The sequence below is a fragment of the Phoxinus phoxinus genome (genome assembly GCF_949152265.1).
Source record: "Phoxinus phoxinus genome assembly, chromosome: 1".
NCBI lineage: Eukaryota > Metazoa > Chordata > Actinopteri > Cypriniformes > Leuciscidae > Phoxinus > Phoxinus phoxinus.
This window is the reverse complement of record NC_136876.1, coordinates 43,576,961-43,597,049: the sequence shown is the minus strand read 5'-3', so window position 1 is coordinate 43,597,049 and position 20,089 is coordinate 43,576,961. Positions and strand designations below refer to the sequence as shown.

The following is a 20,089-nucleotide window of genomic DNA, read 5'->3' as shown; positions in this document are numbered from 1 at the left end:
TGGCGCAGTCTCGAGCGCGACACGTTGAAAAAGCTGCGGAACAACACAACGAAACGGTCAAAGATGATCATATTGTGCATATTTACATCGAAAAACTATTTTCTATGGCAGAGTAATCATGTCATCTCATAAGAGCTTTATGATTGGCCCAAAGCAGACTTCTTAGCGCGTTCTGACCTCGTACGTGATCAGACAGGTAATCTTCACTCTGTGTTCACACAGAGCACATTACTGGTAATTTACTGGTAATGTTACGACTTCCCTTACTGGTAAATTGCAGGAACCAATTTACCGGTATTTTTGAAAAAGGTCCTGTTCACACATGATCTCTTACTGGTAATATACCAGTAAAGACTGCATGTGTCAAAGGGGCTAATAACTCCATTTATCAGGCGCTTTGATTTTTGAAACCTTGCAGACCTTTTACATTTATAAACCACTATATAACACACCACATGAAAGATATAAAATCTGAAAAAGCATAATAAGGCCACTTTAATAAAACAGTAGGCGGGATAGATGGAGGATATGTTGTGCAGAATGCTAGTTTTTTTTCTAGCCATTGATTAAAAGGTCAGTCTTATATATTGGGATCCATATAAGATTGTCCAAACAAAGAGCACAATTCATCAAAAATGCTTTTTTAAATTATATTAAACCTAGCCCTAATACCAAAGGTACAAATACAAGAGAGCATTGAATGATGTTATGTAGCTCGTGGGAAGTTCACAATCCCCTGTGACCTTTGACCTCTGACCTCTTGTGTTTTGGCTCTCGTGACATGAATATGACAGTGTGTAGTGCTGTCAGGCGCGGTTGGGCATTCAGTGTGTGTGTGTTTGTGTATGTTTATACGGGTGTGTTGACACTCCCTCGGAGGGCTGTCTGTCACTCCGCTGGCAACCCTCTCTATCCTCCCTAGTTGCAGCTCCACTGTCGCTATGGAGACAGACTCGCATCAACCAATCGGTAGAGACCGGCCACAGTAAATGTCAAGCCGAAGGGCCTTGCAATTAAATCTGTGTGGGTGTGGTGAAGATTCGGTGCTGTCCATTCAACAAGCTCAGAGAGACTTCAATAATCGAAGCGTTACCCTCGTTACATGACCAATCCAGCTAAAGTGCTGTGATAGTTTCAAAGAATCCTTTTTTTTTTTTTTTTCTGGAAATATTTATTTTCATAGATCAGTTTATGGGTTAATATCATGAAAACATGATGTTTTATCCCAGAATCAATAAAACAATCAATCAAAAACAATCAAATTATATTTTTCAGATGACATATTTGTAAGTTAAAATCAGCGTTACAAAATACAACCGTCTTAAAGGGATAGTTCACCTAAAAATAACAATTCTGTCATTAATTACTCACCCTCATGTCGTTCCAAACCCGTAAGACCTTCATTCATCTTCAGAACACAAATTAAGATATTTTTCCTTAAATGCGAGAGGTTTCTGAACCAGCCATAGGCAGCAACGTCATTGCAACTTTCAAGGCCCAGAAATGTAGTAAAGACATCGTTAAAATAGTCCATGTGACTACAGTGGTTCAACTTTAAAGGTACACTATGCAAGAATTGTACCTTAATATAACAGCTTCAAAGTCATTTTGATGGTAAAAAAACTCTTAGTAGAGCGAAAAACCAGCAATGCACGTTTGAGAGGTGGCGCCCCCGACAAATCTCGTGAGAATCACGACTTGCTTTACGGCACAACGTCAGATACATCAACAATTTATGAAACAGACTCTATGGAAGACACTGGCATGCATTTCAGACGTGAATCATGGCAGAGTCGCTGAAGAAAACACGGTCGGAGGAGTCGAGGAAAAGACAACGAGAAACTGACCGCGTGAGGAACCGGACAAGAGTCTCACTCGTTGGCGAGAGCTAAAGAGCAGCAAGGGATGCAACAGCAATGCTTACCTGGCGTTCTTGTCGATGGACTAGTAGACATCTTCGGAGGCTATCTGTGCCTGTTCGATGTCCGGCGCTTTGTAACGCGTTGAGATAGGCTCACAGATGGAAGTTATTACAGAGGCCAGACAGACTCACGGAGGCGATTGGCATCTCACAACTTGCACTTTATTCCCCAATCGAACTCGTGTAACTGTCTGTCACACATTCTACCGTCCACAGCGTTAAGGTGCGTTCACACTACAAGCGACAAAGCGACACGTTACCATTCATTTCAATGGGGAGCGGGCGTTTTCCGGCGACACGCACAATCGCGGCCGTTGGCGACCTGATGGGGCGTGTCTGGCGACGCGACAAAGTTGAGATCTGTTTGACAAAAACGGAATTCCTACATATTGTACCTTTTAATGTTATGAAGCGACGAGAATACTTTTTGTGCGCAAAAAACAAACAAAAATAGTGACTTTATTCAACAATCTCTTCTCTGAAATTCATTGCAATAATGAGGATTTAGTGTTCAAATGTGCTTAATGTCACAATTAGAAGATCTTTAAAGTTTTAATAAAACATGCTTAATTTTATTTTGAAATGTATAGTTTCCTCGTAATTTTTTTCTGACCCAAACATTTTCTTGACCGGTTTTGTGAGATTCCCTGATAAATATGTGTTTGCTGCAGTTCTAGCTTGGGCGTTGTATAACAAACCCACTGTCTACAAGCTGTTTTGCATCTAATTCAGTCTGTCACTGTAAGTTCACCTTGTCAACTCAACTCATCAAGCTCCTGATTAGTTCAATCAGTTCCACTTCCTCGAGGCCTCATCATACTATCTGAAATCTGAGTTCTCCTCTCTATGGTGGAGGAGGGGGGCACAAACTATTGCTTGCAGAGTTGACATGTACTGCGAACACTAACTCAACTTGAAGTTTCAAACTGTCTGGTGCTGATATATTCCCTGTGTTGTTGTTGTGTGTGACATTGGAAGGTGTGAAAATGTGTAGCACTGCTGAGATCACATCAGGGATGAAGTATATTCTGACTAACACAGGTGAAACTCGAAAAATGTTAAAGGATAATTCCGGTATTTAACACCTTGAGTCTATATTGTAGTTTGTTTTGGATGAACAAGAGTGGTGGACAACATTTTTTTGACAATGGTTCCTCTCTCGAGTTTTTGACTATAAAAGAATTGGCCATGGACCCATTTAACATTGGAGTCAATGGGCATGTCCGAAAATGTCATTAAAACAACCTTTAACATTAGTTTTCAAAACTGTGCAACTCACCGAATGATTAGTGATGTTAGATGATGTTCCAGAACCAAAAAGTGTTGCGAAATACAGTTTCTGTCGTGTTTTATTCGTCATTTTGTAAAATCCCATTGTTGAAAAAATAGTTCCACTATAGCAAAATAAACGGATTGGAATCATATATTGCGATGATATATTGTTTATAATCATCAACGAACACCACTAACCACTCGGTGAGTTTAACAGTTTTGTAAACGAACATTATTGGCTGTTTTAATGACATTTTTGGACATGTTCATTGACTCCAATGTTAAATGGGTCCATGGCCAAAGAGAGAGGAACCATTGTCAAAAAAATGTTGTCCACCACTCTTGTTCATCCAAAACAAACTACAATATAGACTCAAGGTGTTAAATACCGGAATTATCCTTTAATATAGTGCAAAAGTTCATTTTTTTTCAGTAATTCAACTTAAAAGGTGAAACTAATATATTATATAGACTCATTACATGCAAAATGAAATATTTCAAGCCTTTATTTGTTATAATTTTGATGATTATGGCTTACAGCTTATGAAAACCTTTTCACAATATTCTAATTTTGAATTTGGGGTTTTCATAAGCTGTAAGCCATAATCATATACAAATGTTTAAAATAATGACACAGATTTTTATCTTTGCCACTTTGGCGTAAATGTCTGCCATTCTTTTTTATTTTATATTTTGTTACCCTGTAAGGCTTTGTTTTTAAAATAGGAGCATTAGTTTGGCTGTAATGCTCAGTCACTTGCAAAATAGTAAAATCAACATGAAAAAGAATCGTGATTTTCCTGGAAGAAAAAATAACATATGATATTTTTTCCATATCGCCCACCCCTACTGCTAATCTTAATTATCTAAAATAATCTTAATCAATTTAGTATCTTACAGACCTGGTGAATTACTTCTTTGATGTCTTTACCAAGCACAAAACAGAGCCATGATCATCTTCATCAACTCTTTGAGACCCAATTCAATGTGTTGTTGTGAGTGTAGATCATGTCTTCAAGTGGCCCTCTTGAGTTCAAAATGTGGCAAAGATGCTTTCTGGTAATAACCTGATTTATCGATTAGGCTGATTAATATGCTAGTATTTTGTGATTTTGGAATTGGCTGATAACCAGGACAGCAGATTGACATTGCTAGTTCCCCTTGTGTTATTTCCAAAGTCCTTAAATTATGTTTTATGGCGTATGTTTTATGTATATTATCTACCATTGTTATATTGGCTCCAGCTAAATCTAATGGTGTTTAAATAGGCCTAGGGAAGAAAAAGAAAAACGACCTGAAGGCGAGTAAAAGTTTTTTGCTTTAAAACTTTGCAACCTTGTCTGTCTTAAACTTGAAAGCATGAAACGCTCGGTTTTTATGGGCGTGCCGCAATGAAGACTTGGAAGTAAACACCCACTGCTATGATTGGATAACAGTTTTGCATATTATAATGAGTGTCATGTAATGCGTGAGGTGGGCGGGGCTAAACAGGCGGCGTTGAAGTAGGCGTCGATCTTCTTCTGCGGAGGCGGGGTTTGATGCCCTTTGACCTCATAGATCGCCACTTTGAAAAACCTGTCGTCCGCTGCGCCTGGTGTCAATAAAAGCTTTTATTGGACTAACAAGGAAGTTTTCAGTTCTGAAACTTACAGGATATTCTTATAGTATGATGACCTCTTATATGTCAAAAGCTCATGGAAAATTTTATTTCAGTTCATCACCCCTTTAAACTGACCAAATTCTTACAGCTTAAGATCCCTCATCTGCCTCTTTCAGAGACCAGCCGCTAAATGACTCGAGTTTCTCCAGCTCTGAGTCACAGCGGAGGTCTGAGATTGCTTGAGATTGATGTCGCCGGAGTCAGGATTGTGAATTCCCCCGTCCGAGCTGGAGCGATGCGAATTATGGCTATTAGAGAGAGAATCAGTCATATTTCTGCCTTCCATGTGTCAGTGTGGCTTTACCAGTCACCCGTGAGATCAGATTTGGTGCTTACATTGTGTGTGTTACTCTGCGTGTGTGATTTTGATTCATGTAACTCAATACGTTGATGTGCAGTGGTGCACAGACTCTATTGTTTTCACTCTTGACCGAGTCAATAACTCTGAATATCTCATTTTGTTTTTTAAGGGTTCCAGTTGTGTGCCTATTTTTTACATACTGTATCAATAATTAATCTTTTTACCCCCGTGGGACTCTCCGATTGGATGGAAATCTGTACTAGAGAGTAACTAGTAAAGATGCGCTTATACTAAATGTCTCCGCCGATACCGATGGTTTGATTTTCTTAAGGGGAAAAATATATCTTCCAACTTATGCTGTAAACTGTATAGGGGACCCTCTCATTTGGTACATTACTATAATAGTAGATGTTAAAATGAACAACAGAGCCAAAGTATTATATTCAACTGCTATTTGTGGTAAATGCAACGTTAAAGGTACAAAATGTAGGATTTTTCGCCGCCAGGGGTCGCTAACATCTTACAATAACAAAGGCGTATATTGATGACGCAAAGCATTAAGCAGAATTATGGATCTTGTCGTCAAGCTGATGGATCTTTTCTGGATGAGTGAATACATTGATGTTTTTAACATGACTGTGGTATGAAGCAGGGCCCGATTGCTAATGAAAGACAGATATCAGCGCCACACGCGAGTCCCGCGGATATAAAGGAATAAGGACATTTCATTCTACCGAACTACACGCAAGTGCTGAACTACTCCTCACACAGATCAGTTTATTAGACGAATGAAACTTGTGAGGTAACGCAGCGCTGTTTCACTCGCTCTAACGTTACACTATCACACTAAACGGCTTTGTGAGTGTGTTGAATGTTGATTAGGTTGTTTGTTGGCTATATGAGACTAGCAGTCAGCTAGATCAACATTAAAATAACATACAGATCATATTCTAGCATTTCATCATGTTGAACTATATAACATTGATTAGTTGTATGTACATTTGCTCACCTGTCTAATAAAGTACATGCAACACTCGCGTCTCTGTCAAGTCGAAGTTAGTCGCGGAGCTCTCGGCATCTCAAAAGATGTTGATCTTCGTTTCTTTTTGTCTCAAAGTCTGCTTGCCATGGTCCATAATGTTTGAACAAAACAACAACAGCGTGAGCGTCCTGCTAGGCATAGCCCAGTTGTCCAAATCTGTCGCCATGGTTACTATGACAGTACGAGCGGAAACCGAGGGTAACGCGGATGTGACGCTATTGACTGGCGACTCCCTCACCTGTGCTCACACGCCCCGTTTCCTCGGTTAAAATCACAATGTTCTCACGATTTACAAATAGTTGTAAACATTTGGGATACTGTAAGTAATCAACTAAACAAAATATATAACATTGGCTTAGTGGTTTTTGGATATTTTACAGCAAACATCCTACATATTGTACCGTTAAGTAACATAAACTGACAAGACACGCTGTTTTATTGATGTCTTTCTGCGTTTGAAACACCGATCGAGCGATTACATGCGTCAAAATGGCATTTATTGTTTGAATTTGTCACAAATCTATTTGCAATTATTGGATAGATACAAATAATGTTTGGTGTAGTGAAAAGCCATGGACCTGGCAACCCTGGCTTGAACTACAAGTGATTCATAGGGTCAAATAAAGTTTTTTTTTTTTTAAAGTCCATACCGTCATGTTAACTTGGACAGCCTTAAATTCAACACAGCACACATTTTCTTCACACACACAGTATGAGTTGCAGTCTGACACATTTTCACCCACTCCTTTTTGATTGACAGGATATAATCGGCCCTGGTTGAGATGTTCATTCATTGCTAGAAAACAAAATGCGACTATATATTATATCATAAGATGTTACCTTCTTAAATGGCGTCAATGTAACACACTACTTTAGCTTGTAGTATAGAGAACTTCTTTTTTATCTGCAGCTTAACTACTTTAAATGACGAGTAGCTCGTAGTATCTCAAACTCTTGGGTAATGCTGTGATTAAAACCCACTGAAAATGTCCACGTTTCCCCTCTTGCTCTCCATCCCACTTCATATAATCATTCTCCCCTGACAACCATCGAGCATAACTAATGTAGTTATGGCCAGCTGTGTTGGTGTCAGAAAGTGTTTACGAAGAGTGTTTCTGATTCACTGTATTTGTCACAGGCAGTATTGTTATTTTGGAGCTTGAATGGGGCTTCATTTAGATTTTGATTGTGCTATACTAAAATAGTCACGAATAATGTGAAAAGGTTATGGTTATGCAGAAGCATAAGCCATTGTCATGACACATGACGCACGATATTGGGGAGAAAAATGACATTGTGATATTTAGTGTTTCTGTGATTTATATATCGCGATATGAAAACAATTTCACCTGGTGACTTTATTAGCTGTATTTGGAAAGAATTAATAATTCTGGAACGATTGGGGTGATTTTGTAGGGCATCTGCACAGAAAATACAAAGAAAGAAACTTACAAGCATAGGTAAATACAATAAAACAAAGATGCAAATGAAATAAACAGTGCTTTATGCTTTTCATGAAAGTCTAACAGTATTCTGGCACATACATTGAAATATCAAATGTAAAATAACACTGAATATTTTGCACTGTATATCAATTAAATATAATTAATCTTTGTTAAGGCGAGACACTACAGGTAAATAGGGTAAAAGTTTTAACTAGCAGATATCACCATGAAACTTTCCCAGTTGATTACCCTACATTAAGATGAGAAAAAAATGTATTACAAGTTTTCTGTAATTTAATGTTTAAATATGCAAATTAGGCAATATCTTATTAAATATGCGCTAATTGGCATCTATTTTAAAAAACGAAATTGAGTATTTGATGAAGCCAGGTTAAAAAATATTTTTTCATTGTGTTCACATATTAGACGGGGAAAAAATTACAGAGGGATTTATGGATATCTACTTTTGTTATCCTGTAAATCAGAATATACTGTCAATTGCCTTAAACAAATGATTTTCGTCATGTTTTTTGGAATATAATGTTATATAAATCAGGCTAAGAATAATATATTTACAAATCCCTCTGTAAATGTCTTCATAATATAACTAGGTACAAGACTGGGAAGTTTGGGAAGTATATAGGTGCAACTGAAGTGGAGATTTCGGACTTGGTCAATTTTATGAATATTTTAACCTTAAAAAAATATGTTGTTGAGGTGGTTCCTAGCAGCAAGTTTGGGAACTTCTTGCTGTAGCTTGAGCCATCTCGGTTTTTCCTTTTGTGTTGTTGGTGCATGTGCAGTGCTGACTTCACTCAAAACCTGTGCATCTGTTTGGTCCTTCACAGAAAGTTCTGGGAGACCTTCATCTCCATCTGTCATGAGAACCACAGTCTCCACGGCATCACCTTTGAGCAGATTAAGATCCAGCTGGAGGCCCTGGAGCTGAAAAAGACCTATGTGCTCAACCCGCTGGCCCCAGAGTTCATCCCTCGTGCCCTGCGCCCGCAACATCCCCAGGGTCCCGGCAAGCACCAGCACTCCCCACCCAAGGTACAGGACAATCTCTCACGAGAAAATAAAAAGATGCTAACATTTTGTAACGGTAGCGGTTTTAATGCGTTCCTCTTCCATTTCACACAATGGATGTCACAAAAAAAGCAATTTCAAGCCTCCACACAATGCAAGAAATTCTTGCTAAATGGGGCAGTTTTATAACTCTGTTTATCTCTCGTGCACGGAAAAACGGGACGTGACAGTCACAACGTCTGCTCCGATACGGTCAGTGTCGTCCACTGTTGTGGAGACATGCACACTCTCCCCCGCTGACATTAATAAAAGGCTTTGGTTCGGCGAGCGGCAAAAAGCATCCGTCTAAATGCAAGTGAGCTCTCGCACCCTCAAAACGAATAATATATGCCAATCAATCCCCAGCTCCAAGGGAAGGAAGGTAAACATGCCAGAATAGATGATTGAGGAGACTTCCTCTTCCCCCCTTTTTTTTTTCCTTTTCTCTGTAGCTCAAATTTGTGTCTGTTTCTCCTCACCCCCTTCGTTTCATTTGCTCTGAGCAGCCAATACTTCGAGTATTGGCTGCTCGACTTACTGGCTTCAAAGCACAAGTGTCCTGTTGGTGAATCACACGAAACCTGTCCAGACGGTCATATTTCACCCCAAAATTAAAAGGAAAGATAAAGACCAGGAAGCCTGTTTTCAAGACAATTAATATATTTTGTGTCGATATTATTTTCATGACATTTTTATGTGTATAGTGAGACCTTTTCTGTTAGCATTTCACATTCATCTTCTTGTAAGAACTAAAAGTATTATATATATAATGCATGGCCCATAAAAGTTTCTAGCATGTTTTATCTTCTAACACTAATTGATGGAGTGTGTAGCTTTTCAGTTCTTGAACAACCGTGTAGGAAGACACATCATGGTCATATTCCAGGATGCCAAGATTCATCAGGCTCAAATTGTGAGATAATGTTTGGGAGGGAGCATGAAGAATCATTTTCACACATGAATCGGCTCCTCTAAGACCAGACCTTAAATTTATTGAAAGTCTTTGGGATGTGCTGGAGGAGACTTTACAGAGGGATTGACTCTTGCATTGACAATACAAGATCTTGACTAAAAATGTATGCTATTTTTTGATTGGAAATAAATGTAAAAGAGGTGCATCAATTTTCGTGCCAATGGATAGAAACGTTGAGCTGAAGGGTTCGCCCTGGCCAACCAATTTCTGACCCCCAGAATTGTCTGATCAATGGCGAATGTGGGAATGCTCAACCACCATAACTACTATTACTTTGACACAAAATATACACTCTTGTTATGTTTTTGCTTACTAGTTACTTTTAGTTTCCCAGCCTGTGTCCTTATCACTGTAACAACGATGTCACCAGGTCATAGGGGTCAAGACCAAGTGGTCATATTTACAGAAAGCACAAATGATCATGGAGTTCTTAATAGCTAGAGCGTTGAATTTGTTTACGTAGCACAAAAACGAAGGCACTTTCTGTTTGAGGCGATTTGTTTCAATGATCAGCACCGCTTTGCTTGCCTGGCTCCACCCTCTCACGTACTTCCGCTCAATTGTACTTTTCCTTCAGTACGTCGTTTGCGGTATATTCGCCGGGTTTTCTCCGGCCAATTTTTACCGGTCCAATCAGCGAACAGAGGGAGTGGCTGAATACGATGACGTTGAGGTCGTGCGCTAGTTGTGCGTCACGACCAAACGTTAGCGATTGGTTTTGGCAGATCCAGAGTTGCTCTGGGCAGATCCAATAGTTTTAAACCTCAACAGAGTGCTCGCCTTCAAGGAAGTTAACGCTTGTCAATGGAAAATGGCCAGACTCGCTGTACAAATTAAATGTATGAGCGTGTGGTAGGACCAGGCTACCGCTTTGAAAACAATAGCATCCTTAACTAAAAAACTTGAACGGAAAAGGTCGGCAAGAGAAACTATATAAATCTCAGTCCAGAATAAGCTTTTCCAATACAGACGTGGGAAGAACTACTATGTTATGGTCGTCTCTGATGTATCTTGATTGGAGTGTGGTGTATATATAGACAGCGTCCATCTCTTGACAGGTGCGTCCCCATTTCTGTGCAGTAATTTCACAGGCTTTGTACAGAAAGTAGCCAATCACGTGCTATTGAAATGACTAGCGTGATCGGCGGTTCCTGCAAACGTGCTGACCCTTGAGCATCAGTGCTCGGAGCTGCCTGGACTCGGGCCGGCAGAACGTCTGAATCGCCCATTGATGCCGTCAGTATGCCTTCTGTATGCACTCAACGACATTGATCTGCTTTGAAAAGGCATGCTTTCCCAACTAATCGCACCAATGGACTCTGATTCGGAAGTCGTTGGCAGTACAACAAAAAAAATTACGAGCGAGGATTTTTTTTATTGTACATCGCGGTCGCTGTTATTCAGGCACCAAGAACAAGAGTTTGTTCCACATGATTCGCTGATTATCTTTCCAGTTAATGCTGTTTTTCTTGGAAATCATCCGCCCCCTCAAACTGCCCTCATTTTACTGAAACTCCGCCCACGTGGAACCAAGTCTCGTATCACGAACATCTCAGACGAGGTTTGCCTGACCATGTGGAAGTAAACCGTTGTAAGCGTTTTGACAAGTCAGTGCTGCCCCGCGGCGATGCTCGTGTGCAGGCTGACAGTCGGCACAGAAAGGGGAAGCATGACCCCCTGACCCTGTGACTGTTGTAAGCACATGGGAAAAGACAGTCTCCTTCATCCTCTAACACTAAATCACTCAAACCCTCCTCTTTCCTCTTCTCCACAGGCGAAAGGACAGCTGGCCAATCACACTGAACCCTTCCCCCCTGAAGGCTTTGGTAAGTCTCTCTTTGACCTCTTGTTATTGAAGGTTTGAACATTTTCAAGGCACCACTTAATTGGGTGAATGTGTTCCCATTACATGTTCTCTAGCTCTGAAGTGCTGCAGCGTACGGTTGCCGCAATAACGTAATCATGTCAATAAACGTCAATTTGTGTGCAATTATATGTAGTTTTTGCAGACACATTTATTATTGGTGACAAATAAACCATTGCCAAAGGGACAAAGCAAGCATTATTCAACATTATGATATAAAAACTACCAAGATACTACATGTGTTGTTAGATGATCAATTGTACTCAATTACATTATTCAACTAATCAATACAACAGTTACAATTATAATAAAATAGTTTAAAATAATATTTGTAGTGAGTATTGGAATATTATTAACAAGTAATTAGTAAAAAAAAAAACTGTTTGTGTATTTACTGCCTGGCCAAAAAAAAGTTGCTGTTTGGATTTAAATAGGCAAATGCTTAAGAGTCAATGATTGGATAATTATTGTAGTGATTACCGTGTTTTTAACATGTTTTATGTTTGGCAACAGTTCTTTTAACCCTAACTGATGGAGTGTGTAGCTTTTCATTTTTTAAACATGTAGGCACATGGTCATATTCTAGGATGACAATGTCCAGATTCAATCAGCTTCAAACTGTGAGATAATGGTTGGGAGGGAGCATGAAGAATAATTTTCACACATGAATCGGCTCCTCTGAGTCCAGACCTTAAATTCATTGAAAGTCTTTGGGATGTGCTGGAGGAGACTTTACAGAGGGATTGACTCTTGCATTGTCAATACGAGATATTGACCAAAAATGTATGCACCCCCTTGATGGAAATAAATGTTGTGATGTTATTTATATGTAGAGTCAAGCACTATGTAAGAAGACTTGGATTAAACCACTCGATTCATATGGATTACTTTTACAAGGCTTTTTAACACACTATAGTGATAAACCCTGTGTATTGGTAGCCACTCAAGATTAATCTGAGACCGTAAAAGCCACTTCAGTTTCCCCGTTTTAACATTCACATCGAGTAGTTACCTGGAGAATGTGTCGGAGAGGTCAGCAGCTTTCGGCCCCTCGTGAAGGAGATATTTTCACGGTTTTTGACCTCTGATTGGAGAGTTTGAGGATATTATTGGTGCGATGTGACAGTGCTGTCAGTACGAATCGAAGTTATTAGTTTGTAGAGTGCCGCTTGAGTGACTGTCGAGGCAGAAAGAGAAGAGACACAGAGAGAGAGAGAGAGAGAGAATAGAGGAGTCGGAGAGAGATGAGATCAGTGAAGTGGATCCAGCTTCCTTCCAGCCTCGCTTCTCGCCCAATCAAAACACGATCCAACCAATAATGTGTGGCAGCAGCGCCAATTCTCTCTGAATTACTCCCTTGGATTGCCGTGTGTGTCTGGGCTAATGACTTGAGCCATGTTGCTCTTGAGGACATTTCGGGGGTGGTTGTAGCGTAATGATTCTGGAGGAGTTGGGCTTTTAACACACTGGTTCAATCTGAAGCAGGGATGACCCTGAAATTGGTACAGATTAGGGTGTATCAGGAAATTTTAGATCAGACTTCAAATCATTCACCATGGGAGAATCTCACAAAACATGTCAAGAACATCCATCCATCCATTCTTCAAACCATTTGTCCTATGTTGGGTTGCAGTGATCCTGGAGCCTTTTAAAAATTGTCCTAAAAACTGGATTTATTTTCTTTCTTTCTTTTCCTCTCTCACTCTCGTTTCTTGTTTTGGAGACCATGTTCTTGGTCGATTTCATGAGATTAAACAATAAACTGTAACTGGTATATGATTCATTTGAACTTAACCATTCTGGAAGTGCACAAAACAAGTGTTTTATGGGAATGCTGTACATTCATATCCTATCAAAAATGAGTGCTAAAAGATTGTTGTGAACGGCAGACGGAAAATAGAGATTTTAATTAAACCACTGAACTAATTAGATTCGGAGACTTATTTTGCTAGAACTATTGATCAGTGTTGGCACACATTTGCAAGTACTTTTTGCCAAGAAATTTGGTTTTGACAACAGATAAACAAAAGGACCATTTTCTTTTACCTTTCTTGCTTGTTTACTGTGGTAAATGTGCAGGGGGAAGTAAAATTTGGGTTTAGGGTCTAACAAATGTGTGAAAAATGATTAGACTTGTTTCATCGTTAGTTTTCTCAAGGTTGCTTAGGATGAAAGTGTTTCCAATTCACAAACTACATCAAGTTGCAATAGAATTCACAATACACAATACTTTGCTCAATAATCAAACAGTTAAAAACCCAATTATTGAGCAAAAGAAGTGTTCTCTGAGATGAGTCAGACGCTGCTTTGCAATCCAAGAGTATCAATGTAATAGTTTAAAGTATGAGATAGCTTTAGTCTGATTTGGTTGATGTTTGTATCTTCAGTTCAGCCCAGCACTGCGGTGTTGATGGGGAACCCGATTCAGGCCTTTACTCCACCAGGAGCAGGAGCTCCAGCCTCCGGGAAATCACCAAGCCCTGTTCAAAGAATCGACCCCGGAGCCAGCATCCTTTATGTGCCCGCTGTCTATGGGGGCAATATGGTAATGCCCATGCCTCTTCAGGTACGTTCTGGATGCATTTCACTTATTTGAGGCCAGACATTTCAGCCCATTCTCATGTTTTTTTTACTATTGGTTGGTATTTGAAGGTCCTCATCTATCCACTGTTAATGTATTTCCTTGAACATCCTGTACACTTGTTATCAACCTCACCTTCTCTTCACCAGTTGCCCTGGGCCGGCTATCAGAGTCGCTTCGCTGTTGATCCTCGCATCATGAGTCATCAAGCTGCCATGGCCGCGTACAACCTCAACCTGCGGCCAGCAGGCAGCCGTGCCTCACCTGTGCTGTATGGGTTCGGTCACCCCTCTCCTTTGGGCCTGAACCAGCAGCCCACCTCTGAGAAAGATCTACTTCAAGAGCCAAGTGGGAATGGTAAAACTCACAACACTAGTGTTTCATTTTAACAGCGCTGGTAACTCAACACCAAGGTCATGGGTTAGAAATGCACATGCACTGTGGGTGGGAATCAAAGCAGAATATATTTCACGTCAAATGTCTTAGCATTGGCTGACAGTTCACATTGTACCTTTACACACCACATTGTAGAAGTTTATTTTGAACGTTTTTTAATTTGGTGAGCTCTCAGGTTTGAGCCGTCACATGGCTATTGGTGAGGCTCTGCTTTTTGGGTTGTATTGTGCTGATTTGTTTCCATTCTTTAGGGAAAATCGACATTAATGGAAAACCGGAGCATTGTAGGCTGCTGACACCCGAGAGGAAAGCCCCGGAGCTGAAGGAAAAACAGGTACCATCCACCCGCCCGTTCCCTTCTCGTATTTATCAAACGTTCCTCCCAGTTTAATCTGAAGTAAATCACCCACTATGCCTTCCCACAAGAACACTTGAAACATGGGCCATCCATCTTCACTCAACCCCTGCATGCTCAAAACACTTCACTTCTTCTCCTACTCTTTTACACCCTCTATTAGAGTCACACGTTGGTAATGATTATACTTTCTACAGGGGGACCCAGAATCGGTGCACAACAAGAGTCCAGAGCCCCAGTCCAACATGGGCTTCCCGAGCAGCCGCCTCATACGCAAAGACCCACAAGCCCAGAGGGCCCTCAACTTCCACCTGGCCCCCCCACATCCCGGCTTCCCCCCTCACCACGGAAACAGCCAGTTTCCTCAGCAGTACGGGCTCCCCCGACCTCCCCTCCGATTGCAGGCGCCCATCCACCCTCAGGCCTCCTCCTTCCCTCCGTCGTTCTTCGGTGGGCCTCCAATGGCACACCGCGGACTGCAGTCTCCAGTCCTGGAGGGGATGGAGGGTGGGGACGGCTCGATGGGAGCAGTCCCGGGTGGGGTGGCTGAGGATATGAAGGGTGTGGTGAGAGGCCTGCCCCCACAGATGCACCAGCAGCCCCTACGCCTCAACAGCTTTGGAGAAGAGAGCTTGGACTCTCTGTTGGGCGAAACTCTGGGTATGTGCATACGTACGAATACTTCAAAAGGCTGTATTGATGTCTTTGATTTATTGTGCTTTACTGTCTATTCCGACTGCTTTCTGTGTGTGACAGTTTTGAATTTGCTCTGCCAGCAACTTTGACAGTTTAAGTAAAAAAATCTCATAACTTTTACAGAACGGTGCCCTAAGAGTTTGAATTTGACAAGTTAAAAGCCTGTTCACAAAAAAGTGTTTGAAGAGAAACTATTCTAAGAGAAACTAGTCTATCTGAGCTCCTTTAACAGAGTCTGAAGCAGCCACCCAGAACACAATAGCAACCCACTCAGAACACATTATCAACCACATCGCAATGTCCTACCAATCCCCAGAACACCTTCAAACCCACATCTACATGATAAAACCAGTCATGACGTAATCCCAGCCACAGACCAACATCATAGAGAGCTCTCATCCTTGCGACAGCGAATAGTGTTTGGAAATATTTTCAACTTTATGCTGTTTAGACTTGGTGTCTTAATGGTTTGGGTCATCAGAATCCCTTCTTCGGGAAAACTTCTGCTGAAATAAATGGTCATGGTGGGATTTGGTGAACGGACCTTTTGTGTTTTTCCAGCATGTCACAGGGCTTTCTCTGTTGTGTTGTCACAGATGGTCAGGCTTCCTCAGGGCTGGATGCTCTGGGCCAGCAGCAGCAGCAGCAGGCTCGTGTGGGTCAGTGGGGTGAACATGCTCCCTTCATGCAGACCGGTGTGCCCCCCTTCCCCCTGGCGCAGCAGTTGGCTCATCTCGGCCAGCCGGGTCTGCGGCTCCCACAGCAGCTCCTCCGAGCCGGGTGGGGCCTGGGCCCGGCAGCAGAGGAGGAGCCCAGACCTGCCATGCCCAGGTTAGAAGACCTTTGTCCTGCTGGTTTTATTTGTTTTGAAGTTTTGCTGTTTATTTGTTTTGTGAGTCAGACAATACGAGATTTCAGTACTCCGTAAAATATCATAATGTAAATATTCTTTTTTTCAACATGATAACTGTATGCTTCGAAGCCCCTAAACTTAATGGGACACACTAATGGAAAAGAATATGAGATAGGAGGAAAAAATTTAGCAATGTTGATCAAAATTGACAATGCTTTTGTATTCTCTCACAAACGTTTTGCGTTCCCCTGAAAAAAAGTGTTTTGCTCGCAGAACTTTTGCGTTCTTTGTTAGGGGCAGAAGTTTTGCGAGCAAAACAAACATTTCTCGGGAAAACAAATGGTTTGCAAGAGAACGTAATGTTTCTCAGGATAGCACAAACGTTTTTGCACAAAATAGCACAAAAGATTTCTGAGGAGAATGAAAAGATTTGTAAGCGAACGCAGGTTTTCTTGGCTGAAGGCCAACGTTTTGTGAGTCATTTGAAAGAGTGAGTTTATTCACGAGTGAATCAACTTTCTCGGGGGAACGGAAAGAGTGATGATTTTAAAGCTTACTTAGGTCATTTCACAATATAGCATGCTGCGGTTTAAAAAGTGTACCATTACGTACTGTTATACCATTTTCTTTGCTTTTTTTTCATAATATAGTAGTCAGCTAGTATTCCATTCTGACTGTGTGAGTTTGTTCTTCCCAGATATCCTGGTCTGTTGCGTGAGATGCTCCCTCAAGAGCAGTATGAGCAGCGGGAGCCGGCCGAAATGCCCCCCCCTCAGTCTCGCCTCCTTCAGTACCGTCAAGTCCAGCCCCGAAGCCCCGGAGACCTGCCATCTCCCTCTTCCTCTACTTCAAATCACACCTCCGGCCCCAATCCCTTCCCAGCTCCGGCTCCGCCCTCCTACCCCGACACCAGCCGAGAGATGCCCATGGGCGGTCAGCCCTTCCAGCAGCACCAAGCCTTCAACCAGGCCTCCTTCTCCCTGCCACCCGAGCACACAGCGGGGCCTCTTCCGGTCAAGTACCTCCTCCAGGAGGCCCACTGGCCCCACCCTGGCCTACCCCAGAGCCACGTGCTGGGCCACGGCATGCCCTTCGGCCTGCAGGCGATGGCGCACCGGCAAGAGCAGGGCCCCCTCACGCAGCTGCAGCACCAGCAGCAGAAACAGCAGCTCCAGGCCCCGCAGAGCACCCTGCACAGCGTAGAAGAGGTAAGCAGTGCCTTTGGTCTGTTCAATTGTCCTCACACTTCATTAAACCGCTGCGGTGTCTGTACTCCCATTAGCAATCAGTGCATATTTGCATAAAGTTGAACTCTCATCAACATAATGTGACCTCAAATGGACAATTCTCATTGAAAATTAACAAATTACAGACACTTTGGATAAAAGGATTTGAGTTTGTTTTAAAGGAATATACATCACTACTAAAACTCAATTCCTTTGTCCTCAAGTCAGAGTTTGAATGTTTGGTTTTTTTAGTCTGTGGTGAACAGTCAAGATATTTTCATATTTTATTATACAACATAAAGTACATCAGTAAATACCCCCATTTTTTTTTTAAAGCTTTTACTTGTCTTGTAAAAGGCGGTTGACCCCAAGTGTATAAATTAAATTTAAGTTCAAGACTCTAAAATTGTATAAAACCGACAGGAGGAATTGATTGGAAATGTGTGATGGTCGTATATTGTGAGCGTTGTTTGTGATTGTAAATTGATTTACTCGTATTTACTTTTAACTTGACACTTCGTATACAATCGTTAAAAGATCGCAATCTTGATTCAAACACCCTCACGATCTTATTCCTAAATGACAACGATTCGCCCATCTATCAAACTTTTGGTATTGGTATGAAACGGCTTCACAAAGAGTCGTTTCAACAACACAATATCATCATTTCTGTGTTACAAATATTCAAATGACCACAGAAGTACTGGGATACAAGTTTATAGTTCGGATAAAACACTGATGTCATACGGTAGTGATCAAAATAGAGTAAATCACCCTTTGAAAGTAACTTGACGCTTCAAATAAAGATGATCAATTACATTGTTACGTCAGTAGGTGGCGACAAGTGACTGTTAAAAATAAATTTGTCATTGAATCATTCATTCAAGAGATTTGTTCATAAATGCTGATTCAGGTTTTTTCTAAACAACTTGAGAGGACTACAGACACTCGATTTTTATACTCTCCTTTTCAGAGTACTTGGATTATAATTATGTATTGGTGTATAAAGACCGTTTAAACAAATTTTGGAAAAAGTGTTTTAGAAAAAACCTGCCTACCCTGCCTTTAAGTCTTTTGAGTCATTGAATATATATATATATCAATATATATACCCGAGTTCGAATCCCGGCTCGTGGACCTTTCCCGATCCCGTCCCCCATCTCTCTCCCACCTTTATCACAATAAAGGCAAAAATCACCACACACAAAAAAAAGACACTTGGTATTTTTGGTAGACTACTTTGGACTTCTGCTACTTGTGTGATTTGGCATATCATTTTAGGCTGAAAAAAGACAACAAATAATGCAAAAATACATATCTCTGGCATTCAAATTAACTTGCACTGTTTTTGATGTTTCAATCAGAGTTGGACAAAAAATGCACCCATCTCTTTGATTGCATTAGTTTCTGCTTATTCCCACGCTCATTTTCTGTCTCTCAGTATGAACCACGGGGCCCTGGGCGGCCTCTGTACCAGAGGAGGATCTCCTCCAGCTCCCCCCAGCCGTATCCGGACAGCCTGGATCCTCAGGACCACCCCACTCCCTCATACAGATACCCCTCGGCAGACCTATGGCTGGGCAGCGGCGGGCCTGGCCCGAGCCCCGCTCCTCTCCACAACATTCCATGTAACGGAGCGAGCCACCTCGTCCCTCACAGGGAGGTTTTAGGTGCGTTTCATTGACCTTTGCATGCGTAGGTTAGATTTGTGTGATATGTGAGAAACCTTATGTTTTAACGTATGAGCGGCACGGCCATTTGTAACTTGAATGTGTGGAGGCTTTCAGTGTCATTTGCTTTTTCAGTTCATTTAGCTATTCAAACTTTTAGTCACTTGCGAAAAGTCTATACCAAACGAAATGCAAGAAAACATGTATAATAATGAGCATTGATGTTTTTAAAGTAAAGTATGGCCCCCTGTAGGCAATAATTGTATCCCTTAAAACTCATCTTTGATCACCAAAATTACATTTCCTTGGGGGGAAAAAATAGCTTGAATGTAACTCTACACCTTTGCCTCATTTAGTATACGCGGTTCTATGAATATGCAAATTAGCCCCGCCTCCACTCACTCACTCACCTCAGAGATCCACTCGTTGATGATCACACGTTGACCTGATTGGTTACAAGTGACGTCAGAAACACCTGCGACTTCAAACCGTGTTTTTGAGACTGTCTTTGGTTCACTGCAGTTTTAAGGAGAAAATACTCAGTGTCGACTTATGAATTTGCACATGGTTTGTATTAAAGCATATTTAAACATAGACATATAAACAACTGTAAAAGCTTGATTTTCGCCACAGGGGGACTTAAATGTTATTCGTCTTTATCTTTGATGCCATTAACGCCTGCGCATTTGACCTCATTATATGTAATAAATGTTATAATTGACACTTGAGTCTTGTGGTGTTGAAGTAATAACGACTTTCACGAATT

At 41.2% G+C, this 20,089-nt stretch overlaps 1 protein-coding gene across 3 annotated transcripts in view; it reads left to right on the top strand.

Moving 5' to 3' along the window:
- helz (helicase with zinc finger) overlaps positions 1–20,089 on the top strand; it is a 69,394-nt gene that overhangs the window by 48,792 nt on the left and 513 nt on the right. For all 3 annotated transcript variants that reach the window (XM_079622612.1, XM_079622611.1, XM_079622610.1), the window contains exons 22-30: positions 8,490–8,694; positions 11,457–11,508; positions 13,934–14,112; positions 14,277–14,484; positions 14,775–14,857; positions 15,076–15,538; positions 16,171–16,405; positions 17,125–17,635; positions 19,095–19,323. In XM_079622612.1, the coding sequence (XP_079478738.1) occupies positions 8,490–8,694; positions 11,457–11,508; positions 13,934–14,112; positions 14,277–14,484; positions 14,775–14,857; positions 15,076–15,538; positions 16,171–16,405; positions 17,125–17,635; positions 19,095–19,323 (2,165 nt within the window). The remainder of the gene's footprint in view (positions 1–8,489; positions 8,695–11,456; positions 11,509–13,933; positions 14,113–14,276; positions 14,485–14,774; positions 14,858–15,075; positions 15,539–16,170; positions 16,406–17,124; positions 17,636–19,094; positions 19,324–20,089) is intronic.